General features: G+C 54.6%; 1 protein-coding gene across 1 annotated transcript; it reads right to left on the reverse strand.

Annotated features, from left to right (window-relative positions):
- Positions 1 to 6,502: 6,502 nt before the first annotated feature.
- On the reverse strand, positions 6,503 to 21,123 carry LOC144240098 (AP-3 complex subunit beta-2). The gene is made up of 14 exons (XM_077774347.1): positions 21,011 to 21,123; positions 20,186 to 20,362; positions 14,156 to 14,342; positions 12,797 to 12,915; positions 12,321 to 12,429; positions 11,920 to 12,037; positions 11,339 to 11,522; positions 11,108 to 11,168; positions 10,686 to 10,792; positions 10,276 to 10,504; positions 9,762 to 9,846; positions 9,449 to 9,546; positions 7,043 to 7,181; positions 6,503 to 6,930 (listed from the first exon to the last, which is right to left on the reverse strand). The coding sequence occupies exons 1-14, from the start codon at positions 21,071 to 21,073 to the stop codon at positions 6,780 to 6,782; spliced, it is 1,827 nt and encodes a 608-aa protein (XP_077630473.1). The 5' UTR covers positions 21,074 to 21,123; the 3' UTR covers positions 6,503 to 6,779.

Here is a 21,123-nt window from a genome sequence, read left to right on the forward strand (position 1 = left end):
TTCCCTGAGCGCTCACTGTGCGCTTGGCACTGTTCGAAGTGCTTTACCTGTGTTCGATGAGAAAATGGAAGCTAAAAAAAAAAAAAGGCGAAAGAACTAGCCCAGGGACTCCTGGTTAGAAATGGAAGAGTGGGAACTCAGACCCAGTCTTCCTGCTCCAGAGCCTGAAGTCTCGACCGGATGAGAACAAGATTTCCAGCACCCTTACATGCGCACTTCCCTCCAACTGACCCCGGGGTCCCTGCGTAGTGGAGGAAGGGGTGGCGAAGTCAGACACCATCCCGGCCTCAGGTGTGGCCATCCCCTGCGCCCCCTGCCCACACTTGGCCATGCCCGCAGGTAGAACGAGAACAGTACCTCTGACTGGAAGGTGTCCCCAGTCCGCAGGGTAGGGTGTGGGAAGCAGCAGAGGTGGAGATATTAAATGACTCGGGTCAAGTCCCCACAGCTGGTCGCTGGCAGAAGTAGCGGGAACAAATAGGCAGCATTATCCATTCTCAGAGTCGACAAACAGCCTTTTGAGCCTAGCTATGCCTGGCACCGGCTCTGCGGTCAAGGCTGGGATTTACAATACAGGTTTTAAGCGTAACGGTAATCGGCTGGACTAAGTTTTAAATGCGCGCACCAGGACAGGAGGGACCCTGCAGTCTTGTATGCGCTCAGGTGCTTCCGTAGCAGGCGGAGAGCTGAAAGAAGAAAAAGCAGTGATGGGAGAACACAATTTTTCTGGTTGAAAAAGATCAGGAAGCGGATTTACTTAGGAACTCAAGACTATGAGGTAACATAAGCAGAAGGTCTCTGCTAGACTTGTCCCAAGCTCTGTGTGGAAGAAACCATGTTCTTTGTCGCTCTTGTGGTTTCTGTCTTTTAAAGTGGGATTTCAAAATCTGGATCAGCCCCTCCTTTCACCATACACAAATGTAAATTTAAAGTGGGTTAAAGGTATAAATGTGAAAGGCATTACTTGGAAATTTTCTAGAAGAAAATATTAGAATATTTTATTACATCAGAGTATGGGTGAATTTTGTAAATAAGAAATAAAAAGCACAGGACATAAAGGAAGATTGATAAATTTGGCCACTTTGGAATTTAAAATTTTGATTTAACAAAAGATTTTTTTAATTAAAAAAAAAGTCACAGACTTGAAGAAGATATTTACAATGTGAGATCTATAAAGGACTAGTTTCCGGAATACATAAGAACTTCTACAATCAATGAGGGAAAAAAAGACAACCCTATAGAAAAATGGACAAAAGATGGGAACAGGCAATGGACAGACACTGGGAACTCAAATGGCCAACAAACATATCATTAGATGTGTGCCCTCAGCAATAACCAGGGGAATGCAAATGAAACCACAGTAGATACCATCATACTTCTCACAAAGACAAAATGAAAAAGTCTCACTATCCCAGCAGCAGGATCACCACCAGTGAGGGTGTAAACAGGCTCCCCCACTTTGATTTTTATTTTTATTTTCTACATGTTTTGAATTGAGGGATAACACGTATAGTATGGAATGCACATTATCTTAAGTGTACAGCTCAGTAATTTTACCTACATATATACAGGTAACTATCACCCACGTCAAGGAACCCCATATGGTTCCATCATGCTCTGTCCCCTTTATACCTCCCTCCTTGAGGTAACTATTTATTCTTACTGACGTCCTGACATTCACTCTGCCTGTTGTAGAACTTCATATTAGCTTTGGCCTCTTTCACTCAATATGGTATCTGTGAGATTCACCCATGTGGTCACATGTGGCAACAGTTCAGTCCTCTTTATTGTTAAGTAGTATTCCATGGTACGGATATACCGAATGTGTGTCTCCGTTCTCCTGTTGACTGGTACTTGGATTCTTTCCAGTTTGGGGACTCGTGAACAAAGGTACTGTGACCATTCTTGATGTGAAGTACAGCTCCCCTGGTGATTTGTGAAGCTGCAGGTGTGTTAAGCTCTATGACCCAGCGATTCTACTCCTAGGGAAACATGTAGAGAGACATTTGCATGTGTTAAAGGCGACATAAGTAAAAATCCCAATAGCTGAATTATGTATAATTGCAAAAATAAAATAACCACCTTAAATGCCCACCAGCAGGAGAGTAGACCAATAAATTGTGGTATAGTCATACAATGGAATATTATATATAAGTAAATGAAATTAAGCCTACTATAGCAACAGAAATGACTCAGAAATAATATTGACTGAAGAAGGCAGGAGAATACATACATACTTCATGATGCCATTTATGTAAAAACTTAGGGGCCCCTGCGTGGCTCAGTCGATTAAGCGTTCAACTCTTGATCTCGGCTCAGGTCATGACCTCATGGTTCATGAGTTCGAGCCCCACATCAGCCTCTGTGCTGATGGTGTGGAGCCTGCTTGGATTCTGTCTCCTTCTCTGCCCCTCCCCCACTTTCTCTCTCTCTCTCTCTCTCTCTCTCTCTCTCTCTCCCCTCCCCCTCCCTCTTTCTCTCTCTCAAAATAAATAAACATAAAAAAATAAAACACGTAGTACGCTGTTATCACAAAGTACCATATCATATGTTGTTGTGGGACATATCCATATGTAGTAAAAGTACAAAAAAATGCAAAGCATTTATAAATGAAAAATTCCAAATAGATGACGAGGGAAGAATTTGTGAAATGAGTGTGAGGAGTGTCCTGGATTGATAAGTGCTTTAGTCCTTAAGCTCAGGAATCACTACACTAGTGATTATTTTAGTCTTTATATATCAGTTTTTGGGGGGTGCCTGGGTGGCTCAGTCAGTTGAGCATCCAGCTTCAGCTCAGGTCACCATCTTGCAGTTCACGAGTTTGAGCCCTGCATCGGGCTCCATGCAGACAGCTCAGAGCCTGGAGCCTGCTTCAGATTCTGTGTCTCCCTTCCTTTCTGCCCCTCCCTGTTCATGCTCTTTCTCTCTCTCAAAATAAACATTAAAAATAAATAAATATCACAGTTTTTTAAAGCAATAAGGGACAGAGATTATTAAAGGCAGTGGTATGCTGGCAGATGTCTGACAATTGGCCGTGGGGAGGGGAGCGATCTGCAGTATTCACCTATTTCTGTGGCGTAAATACTCCCACCACAGCTGATTTCAAACTACCAGCGTGACACCACCCGGCTCACAGAATTCCTGGAGGCATGACAGCCGGTGCCCTGAGCCAGCGCCAGCCCGCTCCGGCACAGCACTGACGCTGCATGTCGGAGCAAAGTGCTTGGAAGGCCGGAGCCCGGCGTCCCGGCCACCTCCAGGGACTTTTCCAGCACCCTAGGAGATGGGTCAGGGGCTGGATTGTCTTGGGCTGTGGCTGTAAAGTTAACCCCAAACTAAACAGCTTGAAACAACAGGAGTGTGTGGCCTCGAACAATTTCTGCGGGCCGGGAATCTGAGGATGACTTAGCTGGGTGGTTCTGGCTCGGGGTCCCCCCACCCGAGGATGCGGCGGGGCGCTCTGCCAGCACCGCAGTCACCGGAAGCAGTGCTGGAGCTGCAGGTCGGCCTCACAGCTCGCTCAGCGGCCCCTGGCAAAGCCTCTGTCCCTTGTCACGTGGATCTCTCCACAGGGCCACTGGCTTTAGCTCAAGACGTTGCACCTGGCCCTCTCAGGGCAAATGGCCAGACAGAGCAAGAGAGAAAGATGTGGGGATGGAGGTGAGGTGCCTTGTATCACCTCATCCCAGAAAGGTCATCCCATCCCCGAGGCGGCGTCCCGCGTGGAGCCTGATGAAATGTCGGAGGGGATGGCCCGAGGGCTAGGATGATCCCCGGGGGCCATCCTGGAGGTCAGAGGCCCCACTGATCGCAGCGAGGGCTGGTTGTCCTGAGACGCTTGTGAACGGGGCAGAGCCGCGCAGAGCCTCAGCACGAGGAGCACCATGAGAACCTGGGAGGCCGTGGCTTGGTTTCCAGCTATGGAAACTGAGACGTTTAGGGATCTGCTTGAGAGAAGGCAGCCGCTCTTGTCAGGATCCCGGGGGCTCAGGCTGGCCTTGTCCTGCGGAGAAGGACCACGGCTTGCCCTCCCCCACCCTCCCTTCCTCCCCGCCTCCTCTCTGCAGGTGCAAGTGCTGGGGTTCTGGCATATAAAGGCCTAGATGGAGGTCACGTTGCCCAAGCCCTGAAGAGTCCCTTCCTTCCCAGGGTTGCCCCCTCACATTCGCGCTCAGTTGAAGCAAGAAGATAGTCCAGCTGCCTCCCACGTACACAGGGTAGTTGGTGCCCTCGTTGCCCCGGAGAGCGGCACACGCCAGCACATCAGCACCAGACACACGTCCACGCTGGCCTTCGGGGCTCCCACTGACCGCTGGAGAGCAGGGTCGGATCGCCTCGAAGCTCTGCGATCCCTGCGAGAAATAAAACGCTGACCCAAACTGGAAGGAAGCCTGAGGTGGGAAGGAAACCGTCACACTCAGTTTCTTGTTTACATGGGTTATTCATTCCAGGAAAACTCATCAAATTGCACACTTGTGATTTGTACGATTTTCTACATGAATATCATACATTTACATTTTTTAAAATGGTATTTTTAAAACAGTCTTATAAAAATACAGACAGGGACATATGTGTCTTGCATCTTCCCAGATCCCAGACAGAAGACAAGCATACTTTCTGAGTCACTGCCAACCTCTGTTCTCCAGGCCCCAGGGGGAGGCTGGGAAGGTGTGTGTGTGTTGTCCCCACAGCCGGGGACACATTCCAGAGAGGCCAGCACGGGGCCGGGACGAAAAGTTCCAGCATTCGGGATTCTTGCCCAGGGTTCAAGGTCCCCTTTCTCAGAGGCTGTGGGAGTCCGGGCTCTGAGGTCCCTGGAGGGGAGTCAGGGGTCACCTCATGCCCTTCTGGCTCCTACAGAGTGCATCTGGGGCTTTTGATGCAAAGCAAAGAATTGTTGGTGAAGATTTCTGTGATGGTCCCTGTTCAGATTCTTCGGGAAACTGCTCTCACCTTCTTAGGCTGTGGGTAGTGCTGATTCAGAGACAGAGGAACAAGTCAACCACTCAAGTGGCCCTATGACTGGCAGGTCAGGCCCATCTCCAAACCTGCAGTGACAAAAACACTGATCCCAGGGAGACTGCGGGGCTCCAAGGCTCCTCAAGGAGCAGAGGCTGCAGCTGCTCTCTGGTGCCACGGAGCCCGGCAAGTCCCCAGAGACAGACACGGGGTGTCCCCTGTGAGAGGACGGCACACCTGCCGCACCTGTCCTTTCCCTGCAGAGACTCGCTCAGGGCTGCTTTGGTGACAGGGCTGTGGGGAGGTATGGCCCAGGGACGAGTCAGGGTCACAGAGGATCAGAAGCTGAGGCACCCCGTCTCAAACTATTGTTTGAGTGTGTTCGTCGTAACCCAGGCAATCAAGATGTTCTGGGGGAAAAGTGTCCAAGGTCAGAAGCTAGTTTGGATGGCACTGCCCCAGCCCCCGTGGGGGATGGATAGGTCACAATGCAAATTGGCATAGTAAAGGCTCTTAGAAGGCCTGTGGGAAATAAACTTGTTACATTTACATTACTCTGAAACTTACTGATTCCAGACTCTCTCTTTTTGTTGTTGTAACACATGCTACTGTGTTGTTTTTTACACGTTTTGGAGCCCCTGCTCACTCAGCCTCTTTCCTCACCAGGAAAGGCATCAGGAGGGCCCTGACCCTCACCACCACCTCCAGCAGGCTTGTCCCAGGGGCAGGGGCTCTCCATCCTCACCATGCACGTGTGTCCACAGGGCAACAGCATCTGCCACTGGGACCTTGTTAGAAATACGGAATCTCGGGGCGCCTGGGTGGCTCCGTCAGTTGAGCGTCCAACTTCAGCTCAGGTCATGATCTCACAGTTCGTGAGTTCGAGCCCCCCATCCAGCTCTCCGCCATCGGCGCAGAGCCTGCTTCAGATCCTGTCTCCCTCTCTCTCTCTGCACTTCCTCCACCCACGCATGTGCACTCTCTCTCAAAAATAAGCATTTAAAAAGGAGGAAACTCAGACTCTCAGCCCCACCACAGACACGGATCAGAATCTGCGCGTTCATGAAATCCGCAGGTGGTCTGATGCAGGGCTGTTCGAGAAGCACTTTCCATCTCTCTCCTGTTCTTCCCCTTCTGGGAGGGCCGGTTGGGTCCTCTCTGCAGCAAGGAGGGGGCTCCGTAGTTGACCTATTCTGAACCTCACACCTGTGTCTGGGGAGTCCCCCACATTATGAGTCTCTCCAGGCCCAGGAGGGGAATCCAGGGGGACCGATAGTCACCAAAGAGGCCTTGCTTTTGCAGGACCAGGGGGTTCTTCCGGCTTGGCTTCCCCATCCCTGCTCGGATGTCTCTTCCATACACATGCCTGGGGACTGCGGGATGGTCACCTTGCAGTCCAACCAGAGTCCTCTAGGAGAGTCCGTCACAGCCATCCTAGAAAGTCAGTAATGATCTTTCACGAGGGTCACACGGTCACACTTAGCAGCTGTCTTCCCTGCATCTCCTCAGACGGAACCCAGAAGGAAGGAGAGTTGAGCCAGTATGTAGGGAGAAGACATTTTATTGGGATGTTGCTGCAGAAATAGCTACAGGAAGCTGGGAAGACAGAAGATGCTCCCCCCACACAGGCCGCTGGGGGACCCACAGGGAGGGGACTGCGGGGGGCCTGGTAATGACAGAGGGCAGGAGGCGCCCCGGAAGCTATCTGGCATGAGGAATCTGCTGAGAGAAAGAGAGAGAGAGGAAAGAGAGGTGGCTAACAGCCCAGATGTCGTGAGGGAGAGAGAAGCAGAGGTCAGAGAGGTCAGAGCCCTCAGGAATCACTGGGTCAGAGCCTGCACCACGTCCTTCACCAGCATGGTGCCGATCACCATCTTCTCGCTGTTGACGGTCAGCTGCGCGGTCCCGGTGGGCCGGGCGTCCAGCGTCAGCAGGACCAGGCTCCCGCTGGTCAGCGTCCTCCCCGCAAATCTGTGGTGAGGACAGAGGAGGGGGCTCAGCCTTTGGGCACCGGGACCCCCTGCAGGGCAGGCTCCCCTCCCCCCCAAAGCCCATCTCTTCCCCTCTGCTGGGGGCTTAGTACCTGTACTCATCAGAGGTCCCACAAGGGACACGACCCAGGTTGGCGACGGCAGTCACTTTCTGCACCACAATGTGGTCACTCCGACAGGTGTCCGGCAGCGTGAGCTTCTCTGTGATCTCGCTCATGCCTGTCAGCTTCCCTGGGGACAGAGGTCATAATGAGGGCAGAGGCCCCGCTGGGTCCAGGGGCTGGCACCTGCGTCTGACCACTGAGCGTCCTCACCAAATTCTCCCTCAGGCGGGACAGGCCTCCCACTAAGAGCAGGTCTGACTCTCTGTCTTGTACGGGGTCTACTTCCCTCCTGGACCACACCCTCCTTCGGGAAGTCAGCCCCCCCCCAGCCCCCCCAGGGCTCTCTCCATGTTGTCCACCAAAGACTGACTCGGCACTTCCCCGATGTCAGACATCCCGGCTGCCATCCCCTTGCGGAGGAGGGACCAGTGCACATGGTGGCCAGTCAGCTTGCAGAGGAGCTCGAGGCAACAGCTCGGGCCCAGGCCAGAGCTCCGCAAGCCCCCAGGCCCTCCAACCCCTCCCCCACAGGGCTGACCTCTCCGCGCTCCGCACTCTAGGCCAGCGTGCGCCACCCNCCCCATGTCCAAGTCTCCAAGTACCTAAAAAGTCCCCCCCCCCGGAAGCAAGACGCCCTCATCATGCCAATGCCGTGTGTCCCTCCCATTCATGGCCAAAGTCCTCCCAAGAGAGCTCCATTTCCTCAAGCCCTGGTCTCCCCCAACCCACTGCAGATGGCCTCTGTCCCCCCTTTGCCATGACCGGCTCTCTGATGTGGGCAGCAGCCTCCTGTCTGCTGGGCTGAAGGTCTTGGGTCATCCTGTAGACCACCCCAGGGCACTCCTGTGCCTTCTCACTCCTCCTGGTTCCCCTTCTATCTCTCACTCCGTCCCTTCTCTCATCCCTCCCCGCCTTCTTCTCAGGGAGAATACAGGCTTTCCACGGGGAAGTTCCTTGGCATTATCTCCCCACCCATCTCTCTCCGGGGAGATCTGACTCATGCTCACAGCTTCGGCTATCACCTCCATCACCTCCGTCCTCATGACTCCGGCCTAGAGGTGTTTCTGGGGCACAGCCCGCATCCTCAGCTGCTTATTAAACACCTCCTCCTGAATTTCCCAAATGCACCTCACAGTCCTCTTATCTGAAACCAGCCATGATCTTCCCTCCTCCCCTGCCTAACCCATTCCTCCTCCTCCGAGATGAGGGGCTCGGCAAATTACAGGCCACCGGCCAGATCCGGCCTCCCAGCTGTACGGCCCATGATGGTTTTATACTTTTAACACGTTGGGGGGAGGGGGAATCAAAAGATTAATATTTCATGACATATGAAAATTATGTGAAATTCAAATTTAAGTGTCCATAAATAGAATTTTATTGGAACACAGCCATGCTCACTCATTTACACGTTGTGTGAACGGAGCTGAGTAACTGTAGCAGAGACCACGTGGCCCGCAAAGCCCAAAACATTTGCTCTCCAGCCCATTACAGGAAAAAAAGTCTGGCAACTCCCAGTCTAGGGGAAAAGCACCGGAGTTCTCCCTGCCATCCTCACATACCTCCCTCTTCCCCTTCTCAGGGAAGCTGCCCATGGCTCCCCACTTCCGTCTACCCACCCCTGCCCCGCATTCCCTCTGCTGTGGCTCTCATCCTGTTTCCCACCTTCTCTCACCGGATCCACTACAACAGGCTTATAAACAGGCACAGAATTTCGGCCAAGTGAGTGGCGGGCCAGAATTTCGAGCCAGGACTCACGAAGCCCCATGTTTCTCCCGCCTGAGCTGTCCTGCCTCTCTTCCCCTCTGCAAGCTGCCCCGTCCAGTCTGGGCAGCTGTGGGTGCGGCCAGACCCCCCCCCCTTGCTGAGGCAGAGGTCTGAAGCTGGCCCCTTCTTCAGACACCTTCAGCGACCTCTGCACAGTTAGGAAAATGAAGTCAAATAAAGTCCTAATCTCTGTCACAGTGGAGGTGGACCTCATAACTTGGCTGACCCCTTCCAGCTCTGAAATTCTGGGACTGAAATCCTTTAGCACAGCATTCAAGGCTTCCAGAAACTGGACCAGACATCTCGTTTTCAGCTTTGTTCTCACTCCCTCTCTGTGCTACAGACTCCTCAACTCCAAACTAAACTGTCTTTCTCCCCAATTCCTGCAAACTTTCACCAACACGTACTCATGATATTTCCCCAAGCTGGAATGCTGGCCTAGAATTTTCTGCCTAGCTGAGTCCCGCTCTCTCCAAAGCCTCACTGAAGCGTCCCACTCTCTGTGAAGCCTTTGCCAGAGGCACAAGCTCTGAAGATGCCGAGACTCCTCCAGTATGACTGAGCCATGAGCTTCCTGGGCCCCCGTGGGTGGTGCTGAGCCCCTCCCTGTCCACCCCAGGAAGCACTCACCCTGTTCCTTCTTGAACTCGTTCTCGCTCATGAACACGGGAGCCATCAGCTCCCCAACGGGTGGCTGAATGGAGACATAGAACTGCCGGGTTTGGGTACTGGGGTGGAGGCAGAGGTGGAGGAAATGGAGGGAGAGAAAATGAAATGAGCCATCTTTTCCCCTCACCTCCCATTTTGGAGGCAACAAAGGGTAAGAGACAATCTGAGGGCTTAGGATGGCTTCTGAATGCAGCAGGTCGTGATGTATCCCTGACATTCTGCCCCCTCCTTCCCCTAGCCCACCCTCCCACCCCACCCTGAGTTGGATACACACCACAACTGGAAGTTGGCTGCCTGGGTTGAGTCACAGAAATTAATGCCCATTACAGCAGTGACGGATTCTCCAGGTGCCAGGGACTCTGCAGTGGTATGAGGCAGGGCAAGGGGGACAGGGAGAGACACTGTCACCTGATAGGTCTGGAAGCCAGACCCACTCTCCCCTCCACTGCCAGAGCTGACCACCCCTCTATGCACTCCCAACCTTCTGGGTCCCTGAAGGTATTTCCTGGTTTTCTCCTGAACTCTAAAAACTCTTTTCCCACCCACCCTCACCCCATATAAGTCAGTCCTAAAACAACCAAGGCCCATACTGTCTGCCTCAAGCACCGTCTGCCCTGATACAGACACACTTGTTTCCTAGTCTGCATTGTCTACTAGGGCGCGATCATGTTAGATGTCCTCTCTGTGCCCTCATGGCCTGGCCTGGCACAGAGAGGGCATCAGCAGCTACAGAAAGACTGACGCTGCCCAGAAGCCCCCTTCTCTACTATGTCCAAGGCCCTCCATACCAATTTCCGGAAACTCCTGGATGCTGATGCCGGCAGGCAGTTTGGGGGTGCCCACGTGCAGGCCCTTGATGGGGGTATCAGAGCTGTTGGAGAAGTGGATGTGCACAGATACCATGTGGGGGTCCCCAGAGAAAGGCTGGCGACTGAAGGTGTAGTCCACAGCCAGCCCCTCGCCGGCTACACGGTGGAGCAGTTCTTGCCTCCCAACACCTAACACTGGACTCAGCAGCTGGAGGGGAGGAGGACCAGTGAGGAAATGAACAAGGAGAGCGCCTGTCCCTGTCTTGTCCTCACCTGGGCTCACCCAGCAATGGGGACTCAAAGCTATCCCCTACATCACACCTCCCCCCCCAACAAATCCACACTGTCAGATGCACCCCAAACATGTGCCCTTCCCCCATCCCACTCACCGAGGGCACCAGCGGGGAGTCTGTGAGCGTCAGGCCCTCCAGGTCAGTAGCCAGACTGGTGGACACGATCGTGGGGGGAGACACAGGCTGGACGCTGGGAGGGGTGACTGTGGGAGTAGATGAGGAAGTCTGTGATGAGGGAGGCAACGTGGAATTGGCTTGGCTTGAGCAGGGGACCCAGAACTCAGGGAGCAGACAGTTCAGCACCATGGACAGCGAAGCACGGGGCACCCTGGGGGCTCTTACTGGGAATACCGGCTCCTATATCCCAACCCCAGCACCTGGGGAGGCTGTCCTGCTGCCCTCTAGGACCCAAAAGTGTGTTCCGTCTGCTTCCCCTGCCCCGGAGCCCTGGGCAACCTAATCCAGAGCTCCCACGGACCTTCCTAAGCCACCTTCCCAAGCTCTTCCCCCAAACTCACAATCCTCTAGGTCAAGCAGGGAGATCTCCTTGGCTACCGGGGCGCTTTTGCCACTGGGAGGCTGAAAGAGAAAAATGGGATGCAGGTGAAGGAGAGCACCTGGCCTGTTCTGGGTTGGGTAGATGATGCCATGGCCTATTCTAGACGGTGGGGAGATGACTGGCCCGTCTCAGGATGTGGGGAAGCCCCTGGCCCATAGGCCCAGCCCCCTTTCTACCCCAAGGCTCTCACTGTTTTTTTCCTCGAAGGGGCAGGTTGTGCCTGCTCTTCCTCTGTCTCTGATGTCCTCTCAGACTCTGATGAACCACTGCTGGAATCGCTGCCCTCCTCTGAGGATGAACCTTCTCCCTGGCCCTCGGGCACCTTCTTCCTCTTCTTCATCTTCCTCTTCTCACCTTCCTCCTCACTCTGTTCACTGGAGGAAAGCGGGCAAATGGGGCTCAGGGCCAGCCCGGACACACCTGCCCTTGCCTCAAAGAAGAGCAGGAAAAGCCTGGGAAAGTCAGGGGCGGGGAAGGAGCCCGAGCCAGTAGGGCACAGCTGAGCTCCTCTGTCTGGGCCCCAGTGAGAGCTTTAAACAGGCCTGGGTCCCTGCCCCCCCAGTGCTTCTCCCCACTGCTCCCACGAGGGGCAGGCCCAGCACGGAGACCCCTGCAGCCAGCCACGGCAGTCATCCTGGGAGTGCACTGGGGGGCTGCAGGCCCCAGCAGATCAGGGGCTCTTAGAGTGGCTATGGCTGAGCATCCCCCTCCTCTTCCAGAGGAAACCCCCACCCCACCCCCGCCCAGCCATCTGGCTGGCTCCCCTCTTACCTCTCACTGCTCCTCCCTTTCTCCTCCGCCTGGTCCTCACTATCAGACTCACTGCTGGACTCCCCGGAGCCGCTCTCGCTGCTGCTCTTACTGTCCGAGGCACTCTCGGACTCGGGGTCTGTGGAGGAACGGTCTCAGGCCCCTCCCTGTGTGCAGACCTCCTGGGTCCAGAGCAGGCGCCCTGGGCTCCTAGCTTGGCTCAGCACTGAACCTGCAACCCCCTGAGCGGCCCCCAGCCCCAGACGCCAACCGCACCACCCAGGAGACAGGTGGACGCTTAAGGGACACACAATCCCTCCGGTCCACTGACTCACAACCCGGTGCACACAAGCCAGGGTACGACCCCGTGGGCACACGAGACCGTGTGAAGCACAGAGTCCCCAGCTCGGCGCTCTCCTCACCGCTGTCTGCAGACTCTGTGGGGCCTGACTCCGCCTCTGAGTCGGAATAGAAGGGTTTCTCCTTCTCCTTCCTCTTCTCCCGATTGGAGCACTTGGTCCATTCCGGTACCTGGAAATGGGGGTGGGGCGAGACGAGCATTAAATCACGGCTGGGGAGGAGGAAAGAAAGCACCGGGCCTCTTTGCCTCTCACCCTGCCTCTTCTTGGGCCCTACTGGGGCCTGTCTCTGAGAGGGAAGGATGAGGGGGAGGAGGTGCTGCTCACACAAGGGGGAGGGAAAGGGGCAGCACTACACGCAAAGCAGGGGGCGCACGGGCAGGGGAACCTCCATGTATTCGCCCAACAGGCCCACGTGGGTCTCAATAAGGGACAGATCTTCTTCCTGCGTGGGGGGGGAGGGCGTCAGGAGGGTGGGCCGCACTGCCGGGCTCTCTGCTAGCCACACACACACAAATCGAACCCTTCACCCTGCTGACCTCCACGTTTCGCACAGATGGGTCTGGGGCCTCCTCTGGCCAGTCTGGGAGCTCCTGGTAGCCCGTGGCTTTGGCATTGAGCAGGTGGGACAATGAGCCCAGCTGGAAGTGGTCCCGGTCTGGGGGCAGGGTTAGAGGTCAGCCCAGTGGTGGGGTTAGGAAATGCCCCGGGGGTTGTCTCCCAGGTGGAGGCGTGATTCTGGCTGGGACCCCCTATCGAGGTGGACAGCAGGGGTGGGTGTGTCCTGTTCGGGTTCCTCCACCCTGAGGGCACCTTCAGGTCCACCGGCAGGAAGGTAAGGTTGTCCGGCCTGGCTCAAGCAGGGGCTGAGGGGTGGGGGCAGGTGGGATTCCGGGGAGGGCAGGGTGATGGTGCGGAGAGAGGCTCCAGGCCCATCTGCGTGGTTCTGCCTCATGGGGAGGCAGACATATGAGCGTGGCTTCTCTTCAAGGCAATGGGGGCCGTGTGCCTCAGCACGGCCCGGCTCGGGAAGGAGGCCTAGACGGGATGAGGACAGCAGCTGTGGAGAAGAGGCTGGCCAGGCGGGGCAAGGAGGGGAAGGCATGCCTGGTCAGGCTCTGGACCCTGTGGGGAGGGCTGAGCAGTCTGAATGGGGGTGGGAAGGAGTCAAAGCCAGAGGTCCAGCCCGTGGTATTGGAGACTTGGGAGTGGGGATGGGGTTGGGGAGGAGAAAGGGACTTCCTCCTTCTGGGAGATGTTCAAATCCGCCCCATCCCTCAGAATCTCCCCATTCCAGAGGTCCAGGGAAGGAAAAAAAAAAAAAAAAAAGAACAAAAAGACCCAGGAGAACCGAGCTTTGTGAAGAAGGCTCCACTCCTGTATAGATTCCGAGGTCCAGGGAACCACCTGGGTGACTGTCCCCTCCCAGCCTCTCTCAGGGCCCCATCACAGGACACAAGCCCAAGGACAGAGGCAAGGCTGAAGGCCCAGCATTTGGGCTGAGCTCCAGTGACAGCCCAGAGCACCAGCAACTTCCTTCTCAGGACTCTTAGAAATATATACCTCTCCTCTGAATGCAGTTTGACTTCCTGCCTTCCGGGGTCCTCGGTATGTAAATCTTGATACATAGTGCTGGCTCGGGGAGGGAGGTGGACCGGGGGCCAGATAAGAGAGGAGCAGGGCCATGCTGGCTGGGAGAGCAGGGACTCGGGTGAGTAAGCCCCAGGTGCTGCAGGAGGGGCGGGCTGGGGGGCAGCGAGACTGGCACTTCTCCTGAAGTCCTGATGTCTGGCTAAGACTGGGACCTCAGGGGGAAGATATGGTCTGGGGTCCTCGCCAGCTCCCCTCCTTACCCCCCCTCCCCCTCCCCGCAGGTTACCCTTGACTTCAGCTCCCACCTTTGAAGGATGACTCCAACACTGGGGCTGGTTTGGGTGCCAGGAAGAGCTTCTTGGCATGGCGGCTGAGGGCCCCACCCTGCTCCGAGGGGACGATCAGCTGCCGGGTGAAGCGCGCTCGGTCACGAATGTCATAGTTCTGGTCGTACTTGGCCAGGCTCAGCACGTACTGGGTCAGCAGCTTGGTCTGGAGGACGAGAGGTGGGTTGGCCACGGTCAGAGAGGGCGGGGACACGCGGGGCCTGCAGCAGTTCCGTAAGCCTCCATCTCCACGAGGTGCCTCTCTCCCCGCTGACGGGCAGCTCCCTCCACCCACTTCCTCTCCCTCCTGCCCTCCCAACCCCCTGCCTTTCCTCTCCGGTCCCTGGCCCTGACTCTGCCTCCCAACCCCGGTTCTGACAGCTGCTGAGGCCCCGACAGCTGCTGAGGCCGGGCTCAAGAGGCGGCCCCTTTGGAATCTCCTTCCTCTTGGCCATGAGCTCCATTCCCAAGTCTGTGGTCCCCACTGCCCCAGGCCCAGCTCCTACTCCTCCTCCAGGCAGGGCCAGTCTCTCTACTCTGGGATGCTAGGGTGAGTAGAGGTCTGGAACATTCTGCCAGAAACCTCAGGGTTCCCAGCCCCCAGCACACAGAAGAAAACTAGACAAAAGAAGGTGTTGGTAGGGGACACATGGGGATCCCGTTGGGAGGGGCTGTCCTCACGCCCCATTGATCCACATGGTATATTCTGAGCAGCCCAGAGTCTCAGAGGCCATGACCTGCCCTGAAAAGTTCTGATGAGATCAGAGCAAACTGCAGCTGCCTGTGGGTTTGCTGGAGTCACGTGGGGTCCAGTGTCTGCAATCAAGAATTCCACAACCCGGGACCCCAAATCTTGACTTCTGCCTTGATCCTGGCCTGCTCTAACCTGCCTTTAGGACCTGACAGGTAGCAGCTGTCATTCTAGTGCTAAGCGTAAGGAGCTTCACACGATCTCGTGTAACTTCCACAAGCATTCCAAGAGGTACATGCGATTGCTCCCACTTACAGAAGAGAAGCCAAGTCAGAAGTGACCTCTCTCAGATTAAGGAGCCAGTCAGTGCTGCTTCTAGGCCTGGGCCCGCGGAGCCGGCAATCCACCTGCTCCCCCGCACTGCCTACCTGCTGACGTAAGGGGGCGGCCCCCATCCGGGTCTCCATCTCTTATGAGCGAGACAGAACCACCAAGTACATGCATCTCATGGCCGCACAGCCAGACTGCCTGGGGCAGCAGGACTCAACAGAGGAGTCTGGAACCAACCTTGGTCTTCGTGAGGCTTATGGACGTCCAGCCATGGACATGGCCGATTCAGGTAACCCGCTGGGAGCATCAGGAAGACGCCCATGAGGTTTAGCTCCCACCTGCTGACCCAGAATCAGAGCCGCTGCTGTGGCAAGACTAGAAAGCCACTGTGACTCTCTCGTACCCACAGCATGGGCCACAGGGATTTCGGCGTCCTCGCCTTCAGCTCAGTCCCTTCCGGCAACCGGAGAGCCTGCATCACTGATCCCATCGCAGAAAAGTACTCTCAACTCCGAACTCTCCTAGGTAGGACACCTTGCAATGGACTTCATCACAGACCTTCCCCTCCCTGGGCCAGACGTCATCTGACTAGTCATGGTGGCCGGATGCCCTTACCAACACGGTCCAGTATCAAGATGCTGCTGATTCCCCTCTACAGACTTCCCAGCTGGCTGATCAGACTCTTGCCCTCCCCCACGTCGTTGCCTTGGTTCCAGAAGGAAGTGTTAAAGATTTGGCTCATCTGTCCACAGACTCAACAGCCTATCAGCAACCAACACAGGAAGGGGCTGGTTCACCCACCTCAACGCTGCAAGATTTGCTTATAACAATTCATTCCCCTTCTCCACCCCAAGAACCCATTCATCAGAAATCACAGCATCCAGTCTGCACCACCAAGACCCTCACCTCGCTCAGCCGGGATGTGCAGGATTTACGGGCGGCTCAAGAGAGTCTCTGAGTCACGCCTCAGCGCACCAAGGACAGAACAAGGTTCCCACGACCGGTGGGAATTCTTCCAGGGGAGAATTTTAAGTGAGGAACATCGACTCCTTTTTTTTTCCCTTTTTTTTTAATATTTATTTTTTTGGGAGGAGATCACAAGTGGGGAAAGGAAGAGAGGATCTGAAGTGGGCTCTGCACTGACAGGCTGTCAGCACGGAGCCCGATGCGGGGCTCAAACTCACGAACCATGAGATCATGACCTGAGCCGAAGTTGGACCCTCAGCCCGACTGAGCCACCCAGGTGCCCCACATGGGCTCCTTTTCAAGAACTGATGCCAACACACCTGCTACCTGGTAACCACCTGTTAAATCATACTGGGAAACTGGCTCTTCAAAAAAGTAAAGCAAAATACATCCTGACCTCACGTATAAAAATAAGCTCTAGAAGGATGTGGCACAGATTTTAAGGTCCTCTCCCACAATCCCTGCTTCCTGGTGCTGCTCCTTATGTAATCCCCTTTCTTTGAGTGTGGCAAGACCTGAAGCTTGCTTCTGACCAATAGGCTATGGCAAAGGTGATGGGGGTGAAACAGAATCCCACAGTTATGTTTCATTTTCTAAGACTCGCTCGAGGGGCGCCTGGGTGGCTCAGGTGGTTAAGCATCCAACTCTTGATTTCGGCTCGGGTCATGATCTTATGGTTTGTGGGATGGAGCCCTGCGTTGGGCTATGTGCTGACAGCACAGAGGCTGCTTGGGATTCTCTCTTTCTCTCTGCCCCTTCCTAGCTTGCACTCTCTTCCTCTCTCTCAAAATAAACAAACATCAAAAAAAAAAAAAAAAAAAAAAAAAAGACTTGCTCTAAAGGCTTTTTCCCTTGTGGCTTTGAAGAAATAAGGAGCCATGTTGGGAGACCCCCTTGGCAAGGGTAGTCTCCAGCTGACAGCGAGCCAGAAGCCAGGGCCTCAATCCCACCATCCGAAGGAACTGCATCCAACCACCAGCCGTGCCAGCTCGGAAGTGAACCCTTCCCGGCAAAGCCTCCAGAGGAGAGTCCAGCCTTTATCAATATCTCAATGACAGCCTAGCAGAAGACCAAATGAAGCCAGGCCTAGACCCTTGGCCCACAGAAGTTGCAAGAAAATAAGCATGTTGTTTTAAATCACTAAGTTTATGGTAACTTACTACACAGCAAGAGAAAACAAGGATGGATTTAAAAAATATACAAATAGGAAAAAAATCTAGAGGAAATTATAGGGGAAATATTTAATTGATACATCAATGGGGAAACAACTTTCTAACTATGAACGCATCAGAAAGAAACAGAAATGAGAAAGTTAACACGGGGGTGCCTGGGTGGCTCAGTCAGTTAGGTGTCTGACTTCGGCTCAGGTCAGGAGCTCGCAGTTCATGGGTTCGAGCCCCGCGTCAGGCTCTGTGCTGACACCTCAGGGCCTGGAACCTGCTTCAGATTCTGTGTCTCTCTCTCTCTGCCCCTCTCCTGCTTGTGCTCTATCTCTCTCTCAAAAATAAATAAAAACATTTTTAAAAAGTTAATACATTAAAGAAGACACAGATGTGCAACTTCTGGGTGACTTTTACAGGGACCAGAAATGTGGTTTTTTTTTAAGCTAAGGAAATAAATTATAAGATTAATGGTGGTCTTTTCTAAGTGGTAGACCTATGGCTAATTTAAACTTTTAATTATTATTTTTCTAGGTTTTCCAAATGCATTATGATGAACAAGCATTACTTTTATATTTAAAAAAGTTAACTTTTCTTTTAATTCTCCAGAACTTCATCAAAATCTTCCATCCACTACAGAGGCCAGATTTGAGCCCCCACCAGGCCCGCAGCGGAGCCTCCTCCCACTCATCCGCCTGACATATAGGAAAGGCAAACTCACGCCCAAAAGAACTCCAGGCAGCTGCTCTCGGGTGCCATACCTCACCCCCAGGTGTAATGACCACCTTCACTTCAAGCCTTCTGTGAGTGCATCTTTTATCAGAGCTTTTGTGGCCTCTGGCCTGGAACTGGATTATCTGCTAAGCCAGAGGGGGGCAGACCTTCATCTTGGCCATCCCCCAGGCCTCAGCCGGGGCCGGGATCTGGCACGCGCTGGGAGCAGTAAGTTGGGAACAGCTGGGATTGCTGTGGCCCATAGCAGGCCCAGAATGTCACCCACGATACTGGGAGGGGAAGTAGCCCCACTGTTTTGCAAGAACATCCTCCTCTCTCCCAGTATGCCACGGATTCCCTTTTCTCCAGCACTCTGAGAACAGGCTGGGAAGAAAAAACAGACAAGGGGAGGGTGGGAGGGAGCTCCCTTGACTGAATCAGAGAACCATCCTCAAGGGCCTGTGCCTGGGAGGACCCCCCTCCAGGTCAAAGGTGCCCGGAGGTCCGTGTCCATTTGCCTGAACAGCCTACCCTGCGTGCCCTGTTGGGGCTGGGACCCCTGCGTCCTGTCAAGGAGAAGAGTTCGGCCGGACATGCCCACACTCTCTGTGCCAACCCTGACGACAGTCCTCATGGCTCTGTGCTATGTACTGTTTCCCCGCCTCGGCTCTGAGCATTTGGAGGCCAGTCACTGATGGTCACTGTCCCAGGACACGACTCCGTGCCAGGCATGGAGGAAACACACGCCAGATAAAGCAATGAAACAAGTGCACACGTAGCTAAGAGTGACAACGCAGGGAAATGCCACGTGGACACGCCCAGGCCCACGCGAGCACGCGGACGTCACACATCACCATCCCGGGGCTCAGGGCTCCTGCTCGGACCTCAGCCTATCTGGGTGGCTCCCCGCCCACATGGCTGCGCCGAGTCAGACGTTCCTCGCACCTGTTCCTTCCTCCCCTCCGAACAAAGGAGGCACACAAATATTTGCTCAGTGACTGAACGCTTCCCCAGACTTCTCTCTGCAACCCGCTTCGCCCACAATACTGATGCTCGCAGACTCGGCCCTTCACGGCTCCGTGGGCGAGTGCTACTCTTTCCAACTCCTGACGAGTGTCCCAGCCCATGATGGCCCTGCCTGCCCAGCTCGAGTCCCGGGGCCCACCCTAGCCCCCGTGGGTCAAAGGAACCACTGACGAAGCACAGGTGCTCCCATCTAAAGACTCCACGGGATGGCAAAGCGGCCACCTGCAGGCCAGCAGGGGCGTCACAATCTCCAGGGACGTCCACAATCCGCCTGCCTTTTTCTAGAAAGGGCAGAGAGTAACTATTTTAGGCTTTGTGGACCGTATAGACTCTCATAACTAGTCAACTCTGCTGTTGTAACACAATAGCCTCCATAGACAGTAAACGAATGAATGAACATGACTGCATCCCAATAAAACTTTATTTACAAACACAGACAGCAGGCCAGATTTGCTCCACCAGCAATATAGTTTGCCAACCTCTACCTCCCTTCTCTAAGTGGGGCAGTGAGTGTGGGAACTGCCATGGCGCCGGCGTCTCCAGCCCCTTTAAGCGCTGCACATTACACTTGATTCTCAGGAGAATCTCCTGGGACCATCTCAGGAGCTGCTAGACACTCAAGAGGCTTTTAATATCCTGATATTCCCCTTAGTTGAGCCATGCCCTTGGCCATGCAGAGATTTGTCCTCATATCCCTGGCAGACACTGGCCAAACATCACCACGCTTTGGGAAGAAGGACAGGCCACATCTCCTGGGACATATATTCTCCCACCAGTGCTTGTCATCACTGGCCTCTCCCTCAATCCCACCCAGCCGTGGTCTTTAAGGCCCCATTATTCCAAAGGCGGCAGGTAGGAACATTCCCATAGGCAGACCGGAGGTCACAGCCGCCCAGGAGAGCCTCTTCAACTATGGCCACCACCCCTACCCGGCCCCTGGGTCCTCAGAGCAGCTGTGGACACTGGAGGGATGGGTTACAGGGAGAGACTAGATCCTTGCCCTGAACTCTCTCATCAGAAAGACATGCTGGACTTCACACCTACCTGGTGAGGGCCCACTGACTGCTCCCTGGACCGTTTCTGGGGCCCAGGGTGTTTTAGGGGGCATCTCTCAATCCTTACCTGCTTAGAGTTGGTCAGGTAGAGCTTGGCTGCCAGGTTGATGACCTGCAGCTTGACAATGTCCTCCTCTGCCGTGAAGGACTTGGCCATTTTCCTCAGGACGTCAGGTGCAATCTTGGGGACGTGCTCACAGTACTCGCCGATGAGCCACAGGATGCTGGCCCGGGCCATGGGCACCTGTGGGTGCACGAGAGGAGTCAGGACTGGGGTTCACATGGAAATGTGGGCGGGCACGTGGCCTGCCAGGGAAATGGCATTCCTCCCGCGTGCTGGGCTGGGAACTGTGGGGTTCATGCCCCCGTCCTGTGGGACGGAGAGTAGAAGGTGGGCATTTCCTGAGTGGCATCCCCGCTCTGCCTTCGGGGTTCACTAGCATGCGCAAGGCTTTCAAACCCCAGAGTCAGTCCTGGTCTTGTCTAACAGACTGATTTTCTAGATCCATTGTGCCCTCTGTGTTTTAGTTCCATGCTATTCTTCCTGGACCTTCAAGGAATGCCTTATCTTAACACTTCAACTTACCGGTGCAACAGCAGAACACTAGGCCTTTCCTAGTGCACCCTCGGCCACCCTCAGCCAGAGCTTTAGAGAAAACATGAGCGGTGGCACAGGCCAGGGAGCTCAGCAAGGGACCCACGAATCTTGGGCAACAAGTCAGGGTCGCCTGGTCCCATCTGTTCCCTTTTTCCACCTGCAGACCCTTGCAGAGCCAACACGGAAGGTGTGGAAGGTGATTCTATTAAGGCTAGTGCGTTTAATTACAGGCTCTTAAAATCATGAGAAGGACACCGGGATGGGGGGGATGGGCAAGAGGAGGCTCTTCCTCACCTGGATGTTGTCCGTGAGCTTCGCCAGGTGCTTGATGATCTCTCCGTGCTGTGCCGGCTGCATCTGCAGCAGCTTCTTAATGACAACCACCGACTCTGCGACCACCAGCTCTG

Source organism: Crocuta crocuta, unplaced genomic scaffold, assembly GCF_008692635.1.
Source record: "Crocuta crocuta isolate KB4526 unplaced genomic scaffold, BGI_CrCroc_1.0 scaffold7, whole genome shotgun sequence".
In the NCBI taxonomy this organism is placed as follows: domain Eukaryota; kingdom Metazoa; phylum Chordata; class Mammalia; order Carnivora; family Hyaenidae; genus Crocuta; species Crocuta crocuta.